The 7,721-nt window shown below is 32.0% G+C and overlaps 1 protein-coding gene and 1 pseudogene across 1 annotated transcript; both read right to left on the reverse strand.

The window, feature by feature from the left end:
• Positions 1-330: 330 nt before the first annotated feature.
• Positions 331-2,790, reverse strand: LOC133311255 (gamma-interferon-responsive lysosomal thiol protein-like). The gene is made up of 5 exons (XM_061512272.1): positions 2,381-2,790; positions 1,439-1,504; positions 1,182-1,322; positions 849-941; positions 331-736 (listed from the first exon to the last, which is right to left on the reverse strand). The coding sequence occupies exons 1-5, from the start codon at positions 2,684-2,686 to the stop codon at positions 659-661; spliced, it is 684 nt and encodes a 227-aa protein (XP_061368256.1). The 5' UTR covers positions 2,687-2,790; the 3' UTR covers positions 331-658.
• A 1,344-nt stretch (positions 2,791-4,134) lies between these two features.
• On the reverse strand, positions 4,135-6,846 carry LOC133311241 (gamma-interferon-responsive lysosomal thiol protein-like; annotated as a pseudogene).
• Positions 6,847-7,721: the final 875 nt, after the last annotated feature.

Here is a 7,721-nt window from a genome sequence, read left to right on the forward strand (position 1 = left end):
GATTTCTGTCCCAAAACGACGTCGTTTTGATGAATATTAGATAAAATTATTTAAAGTAACATCAGAAAAAACAAACTCATTATTCTATGTACTCCCAAAAATACACTAGGTTATACTATGTATTTCTGGGAGTACATAATGTAATTTGCGAAAGTTTGTAAAAAAAATTTGTATACGGATTCTTCCCATAATATATTGGTGTGTAATGACAAAAAAATCAGAATTAACTTTCCATTGGACATAATGATGAAAAATCAAAGGTTCCTGCAAGATGATTGTCAAGTCTTTCACCATTTGCAGTTTTCAAATCCGGCACGCCTCCAGTATGCAATAATTAACTATATAGCATTTTTTCTGACTTGCTCAAGCTTGAGAGGGATAGGGGGAGAGAATGTCTCTGGCATAAACATGCATTTAGCAATCCAGGTTTAGTAATGGAAAATGTAGACTATATGATTATTTGCATCGTTTGTATTCTAGTAGGAACTTTACAAACATAGGTGGTGCTTTGTCTCACTTTGATTTACTACCATAAATGTAAGATATTCTGCATGCTCAATGTGTCTTTGGAGGAGCTTGAAGTGACCATGTGGTCATGTTTATATAGCCTTTTACTGGAATAATATACATGGCATTATTTAATAGTTTAATTTATTTCTCACTTAAGGTTGCAGCCAGCTGGAACGGCAACTCCTCTATAAGCTTTGCAAACATAGTAAGTAAAATTTGCATAGTCCTGAATTAACACAAACAATAGTCTTGATGAGTATCTTCAATGGCAATCATACTAATGATATGTGTGTGTGTGTGTGAATGAGAAAGAGGGACAAGAAAGAGAAAGGACAAACTTTTCCAATAGGTTGATTGTTCACCACCACCCATGGCACAAATGAATGAGGTGGTTGAAGTTGTGAAGTTTCATTAATATATTTTTTTCCAAGCTGCATAGAAATTCAAATTTAATGTTAAAGGGCATTAAACTTTCTTACACAACAGTAATATACTATCATTTTGCATGTCACTACAGTACTGATTAGGTGATATACACTAATTAACTATAACTTCACTCTTTAATGACTTAACTAAACACAAAGTCATACAATAAAAAACATTTTTCCATTTCCTCTGCAATATTATTTTAGTTAACAGTAAAGTCAAAAAGGAATGTAAAATAAAATAACCTCTGTTCCGTTTCCACTGTTAAAGCAATTTAGAATAGGCTCCTTAGGCAAACCCAATTGGTCTAAACAGTCCAGCCAGTTCTTGTTCCTTCCATCAATTGCTAGAAACTCAAAGCAGACAATCAAACCATAATGTTTGTCCTGCATCATGATTTGGTTATAGAAAGCATGATCTGTTGGCAGGTTTTAAAGTTAACTTCCTCAGAGGTCTGGTTTCTATGTATCCTAAAGAAGTGGGAAGTGCACCTTATACTTACCACCTTAGGCCAAATATTGAGGGCACATGCTGCCAAAGAATTTAGCTCACATTCATCTGGTCCATTCTGCCAAGTTGTGTATAATTATGAGTCAAATATAAAGATGATCATCATACTTCTTACAATTCTTTTCCAAATACAAAGAAAAATGAGAATAATAATTGATGCTTTGGAAATTGTTATAAAAAGTGCAATTGATGAAGACAATAAAGAAAACAATAATTGAAATGATGGAAGATTTTTTAAAGGGGCAGGTTATATTTATAAACTTTTTGTTTACAAACTCTTACAAACTACACTATCTTCTCCCGGGAGAACACTAGTCACACTATCTTCTCCCGGGAGAACATAGTGCAATTTGCAAAAATTTGTAAAAAAAATTTGTAAACTAATCTTTCTCCTTTTTTAAATATTCTCTGCTGTTACAGTATATGCATGGATTGCATAAGTCAGGTAGGGTAGTCTGGACTTGAGATGGGGCTTGACTTCATTGACCACATAATTTAGTGAACAGAAATCAAAAGACACTGTTAAAGTTGAACCCCTTTTCCCAGATTGAAGAGAAAAAGTCACATATAAAGCTAATGAACAGTTCATCAAAAAAAAAAACTAAGGCAAATGAATAGTAAATACAACCAACCACAAACTCCAAGTCCTAGTATTTGGCAGGAATACTTAACTCTATTGGATATTCCCAGAAATGCAATAATGAATATTTTCTTTCTTATTTTTTATCACCAAAACTCGAAAGCAATTCTGAATCAACACAAAGAAATAAAATTTTCTCTCAGCAGATCCTTGAGCTTGTGGCAACTATAACCACTCTAAAGCAACCAAATTGATATCAAAGTCAATTTTTCATGTTAAGTACTGAATGTTTTAATGCTTTGTAAAAATGTAATTCATTCTATAATATCAAAGATAATAGAGAAAAAATAAAACCTGACATGAAATGGAATTGTTGGTATTATTGATATGAGCATTGGCCCAAGGGACTAGCTGGAGATTGAGAATGTCAATGAGATCATTGTTGAAGATGTCCCCCAGATTCTTAATAATGAAAGTCTCACAAGATTGGCATAGACTTTCATAGTACACAGATAGATTAACTTTCTGATTAGCCAATGGTGTGATCTCAGCACCATCAATATGTGAACCAGAAGAATAAGATGCACCCTCAGCTTCATAGATGAAAAAGAAAAGGACTAATGCAATTACAATGGTGATTCCTAGTTTTGGAGAAACCATTTTTTTCTTTTATCCTGCTTAAGTAGAAAGACTTTCTACCGTGTTTCTTGGTGTAAGAATGTGAACTTTGAATGAGAATATTTGTTTGGAACTGAGTCATTTATATACAGGTAACTCTTTTTTAGTCAAGGAGAAGAAAAAATTAGAGAGGGGCCCCTCAATATTACTGTGATATAGTTTTTCTCATCTGTTGGTAAATCAAATTTCTAATTAGCTTATTATTTTGGAAAACATAGCCAAAAGCCTCTTTTTTCATTTTTTAGTGAAAATGAACAGGAAAGAAGCCCAGAAATACAATATGACAATTTTATAGGGATAGAAGCTATATAACCTTATCAGCCATGATCTTCATCTATTATTCCCTCTTATAGCCTCTTTTTTGTTTACTGTGTAATCTTGCTTTATAGCTCCACAGAAAAAGAAGTTTCAGATTACATAGTATCATGTGCATTCATGCCTGTTTATCCTTTTTTATCATCCACCACTACCTCGTTCTCCCTTCTCTCTGTCTCATCTTACCAACCACAAAGTGTATATATTCTTTTTGTCCTTTAATAGTTTCTAGTTTTTCCCCTTTTGGCTCTAGTTTCATCATATCCCCGTCGAAGTGAAAGTATATATAATTTTATTCTTACTTTGAACCACCCTATCCTTGGTGATGTTGAAATTTATGGCAATGGTTGGATGATATTATTATCTTATATTTAATACTTGTACATGTTTATTTAGGCATTACTTATGCCAATGAAATTTGAAAAGGCCTGCTTTCACATTAAATTTTAGACTAAGCCATTCCGTCATACTTTCCTTAGCTGCTTATATATACATATATATATATATATATATATAGATGTGTGTGAAAAAATTGGGTGTCCAGTCACTGGATATAAGGTTTTGTTCAGTCACCATATTATAACTATGTATTCTCAGGAATACATAGTTCTACTGTTAAAATTGTATTTTTTTCTGTCTTAATAAATTTATCTGCTGACGTAGAAAGTGAAAAATAGTACAACTTTAATATTATAACTATGTATTCCTGATACATAATTATAATATAGTGACTGGACACCAGATAGACCCTATATATAAATGGATAAGATAATTTTACAATAATATAAGTTATACTCTCAATCTTGATTGTTAATTACATTTTTATCTAATGACTCTAATTTTTTGATAATATAAGTCATTTGATATAAGTAAATCAATGATAAAAAATGAATAAAATACATATATGTGAGCAAGAGAGGAGGAGTTAAAATGAAGGAATAAATCAACAAGTTTTATTATGATAGTTTACATTCCACGTTCCTAGGCAAGTCATGCACATCTGAACCTATAGAATAGATTAGCCAGCAACTTGAGCCTTGCTACCAAAGTGAAAGTCTTTATACAACCACATGAAACACACCAAAAATATGTTCCAACTTGATTTTCAAGGGGATTTACTCCTTAATCTGGTGACTAGTGGTAAGGTCAGATTTCTTGCTTCATCTACATAGCAAACAGGTTGAAAGGAATTGATTTTCTCATTCGAGTCATATGTTCTAGTTGAAAGTGACCTACAAGCATTTGGTTTCAAATTGCCCTTGTAAGCCCTGCAAATATAGGTCACAAAATTTTGGTAGTCCTGCAACCACAAGAAAAGGCAGAAGAGGTGAAGGGACATTATGGCCACAACCCACTTGGGCTATAGAATCTTTAAGATCAATCACAAACCTCTTGGATTGCTTCATTGTTGACAACCACCCATGGAACAAATCTATGAGGAGGATTAAGCTGAGCAGTTTCCATAGCATACTTTTGTTCAATCTGCTTGTTATACATTCATTGGGGTATGACAATTAATCGAAATTAACATCAATATCACCATTATTTCAAACTAGTTAAGATTGATGGCACTTTCATGTTAAAGAAAAACAAATATTAAATAAAAGTAATATATATTTATAGATAATATGTTATTTGGAACTAACAGATTTGCCATTGCCACTTGTGTAGCAATCAATAGGTAATGTGCCCAACCCAGTTATTTGGAAGCAGTTAACCCATTCCCTCTGCCTTCTCTCTAAGGTGAGATTTTCCAAGCAGCGTACAAATTTGAAATGCTGTACCTGCATCACAATTTTATATTAGTGCATCTTTTTGTCTTTTTTGTTTGCAGTTGAAAATGTTTTGCATTGTTTCCTTCAAACTATGGCTAATAGTGACTAATTAGAATGTCTTACTTCAATGATAGCCATCAATTATCTCGCAACATAATCATAGTAAAATTTTGCTAGTAAAACCACTAAGAAATTCACATTAACTAGGTGTATTAATACGTAAAAGATTTGCTTTATAGGGTAACAAAAAGTAGTACTAAGAAAATTGCATTGTAGGAATTCTACCGTATCAGGATAGATTGTAATAGCGCATGCCTCGATCGTGTTTAGGAAGCATTCATCATCTCCATGCTGCAAATATCAAATAATAAAAAACGAAAATAGATGATGGTGAAAAATTAAAATAATGAAGCAAGTAGTTGCGATTAGGAAACAAAAATAAGTTATAGACATTGCATATAATCATATATTTAGTATGGTACTAAAGAAACAAGGCTTGGACCACTTGGGTCGTTAGAAAACAAAAATAAGGTATAGACATAACATATATTTCATATGGTACTAAAGAAACAAGATTTTGCACACTTGGGCCGTTTCCATCCACATTCCCACAATTAGGAAAATGACCATGACGTGTGCCCAACTGTTGAAGATTTTTTCTTTGTTTTGGTCAACCAACAGCAGAAGTTTGCATTATTAATTCATACTTTTCCTTTTGGATCATATAATGAATATGAATTATGGTGCTTGGAGACAATTTTAGTTTTTTGGTTGATTGAACTCACCGTCAAAAATTAAGAATTTAGTTTTTACGATTAATACTTCTCGTAGTGTAGAAGATAAAATTATATCTTATGATATAAAAAATATTAAACCCTTATTTTATTTTATTTTGGTCAAACTAACTTCAATACTGACAAACCAAATAAACAAAATGATGATACAGCGTGCCCAATATAATTAAACCCAATTGATGAAGCCCATTAGTAGAAGAAATGGGCCCTGAACTCAATTTGTATAAATAGTTATTGTAGTTATACTGCTCAAATCTTAGCCCTGGGAAAAAAATGATAGAAACCCATAATTTTGGCCAAAAAAAATTATGATATATTGATCAACTTTTCATCTTAACCTAAGTATTGATCAACTTGGTGGGTTGTTGGAGAATGCAGTTGGGGTAATGATTCAACTTGACAACAAAAGAGACTAGAATTTATTAGGGTCAGAGACTCACAGTGCCTTTAATTTTATGTGTTACTGTTTCTCATCTCAGACAATGACCCCTAACTGTTGCTACTAGTTTATTTTGACATAATAAATTTTAGAGTTCTGGTTTCTGCTTTCTCCTAGAACCAAGTTTCTGAATAAAAAATCTCATCAAAAGAATAATGCATAGAAAAAGGACTAGTAAAAATGAATACAAATTGACATAATGGGTGTAATCCAGTTGTGTTCAGAAAATTTGGGTTCGATTCCCGCTAAGTATATATTTGGAAAGATGCAAAAAGCTTTAATTGTGACAAAATTTCAACTAAGAGATTAATTTCATAATCGATTCAAAAAATTGAAGTTTGTGAAAATATTTGAGACTGATTCACCTCAAAGAGGTAATTAGAGTCGGTATAAAAACAATAATTACAAATGTAAAGGGTTGTTCATGAATAACATCAAAATTAATTGGTTTCAAAACTGAAGAGATTCAATAAGAAAATAACATAGTAAACAATGGAAGAGAGGTAAAACCTGACAAACAAAAGTGCCATTAGGTGCAATCCAAGCATTGCCCCAAGGGACCATTCTGAGGTTTACAATGGAGATGAGACCCGTTTGGAAGAGCCTCACAAGATGGTTCACTATGAAATCAGCACAATAAGGACATAAACTTTCATAATAGAGTGACATGGTTACCTTGTCAATTGGAGTACCTGAAGAAGAAGAAGAAGAAGAAGAAGGTGCTACAAAGAGCAAGAGCAAGAGCAAAAGTGGAAGAAGGAGGAAGCAGTAGAAGAAAAAAGAACGAGGAAAAGAATGAACAAAAGGAGGCAATTTCATCTTTGTGTTTTGGAAATGGCAGGGAAGAACCAAAGTTTGATTACTTCTTAGAGTGATTCATAGGCTGTGGAAGGAAGGTATCTACACTCTCATTGTCTCTCTCTTGCATAAAATAAAAAATAAAGTTACAAAAATTGAATTAATGTGATCTAGTTTTTTTTTTTTTTTTTTTGCTTTCACTTTTACATTTGTTTGTCTTTTACATTGTGCAAACCGATCACAATCAGATCAGAAGTTAAACTTCAAAAGGAAACCTTTACATAACGTTCTAAAAGTTTTTAATATGATTAAGAATACCATATTGTATGTTCTATTAATTGGACTTAAATAAGCAAAATTTGAGTAGTTGAAAATTAGTTTTATTTAGCTTAGACCCTCAATTTGTTGATCTAAAGATTATGCTTTCATCACATCAATTCTCAAAATAAACTTATTATTAAATTAGTTCTTTAAAGACTTAAACTATCACCACAATTTTTTTTTTTTGATACATAACTATCACCACATTATTTCTCTAAAAAGTTTTGTCACTAAATTACTCCCTCTAAGATATAAAACATTATCCTTATGAAATATCTAATAAAACAAAAATCACGAATTTATTTTGCAATATATATTAAAAATGAGTCATAATTTTGGTAACTAGCATTTAGTGAACAAACTCTGGGAGCGTTTGGTACATGAGAAATTTTTTTTTGCTGGGAACAAATATTTGTTGGAAAAAAAGTGGAAAGTTTTTTTTACTGGGTAAGTTAAAAAAAGTGTTGGTAGGCCAAAATTTCACCGGGAAAGTTAGATGAATTTTACTGATATTATGTTTGGATGATGGTAAAATATTGATGGGAAAAGTACCAAAATTACCTAATAACCCCCAA

This window comes from Gastrolobium bilobum, unplaced genomic scaffold (assembly GCF_033153095.1).
Source record: "Gastrolobium bilobum isolate Gb01-03AN ecotype WA unplaced genomic scaffold, APGP_CSIRO_Gbil_v1 utg9958, whole genome shotgun sequence".
NCBI lineage: Eukaryota > Viridiplantae > Streptophyta > Magnoliopsida > Fabales > Fabaceae > Gastrolobium > Gastrolobium bilobum.

What these genes read in the sequence shown, in the direction of transcription:
- LOC133311255 (XM_061512272.1), bottom strand. Translation starts at nt 2,686, where the DNA reads ATGGTTTCTCCAAAACTAGGAATCACCATTGTAATTGCATTAGTCCTT. An exon ending in ACAATTCCATTTCATGTCAG is followed by an intron (nt 1,505 to 2,380) that starts GTTTTATTTTTT and finishes ACAACTTGGCAG; the next exon opens with AATGGACCAGATGAATGTGA. An exon ending in ACAATCAACCTATTGGAAAA is followed by an intron (nt 737 to 848) that starts GTTTGTCCTTTC and finishes GTGTTAATTCAG; the next exon opens with GACTATGCAAATTTTACTTA.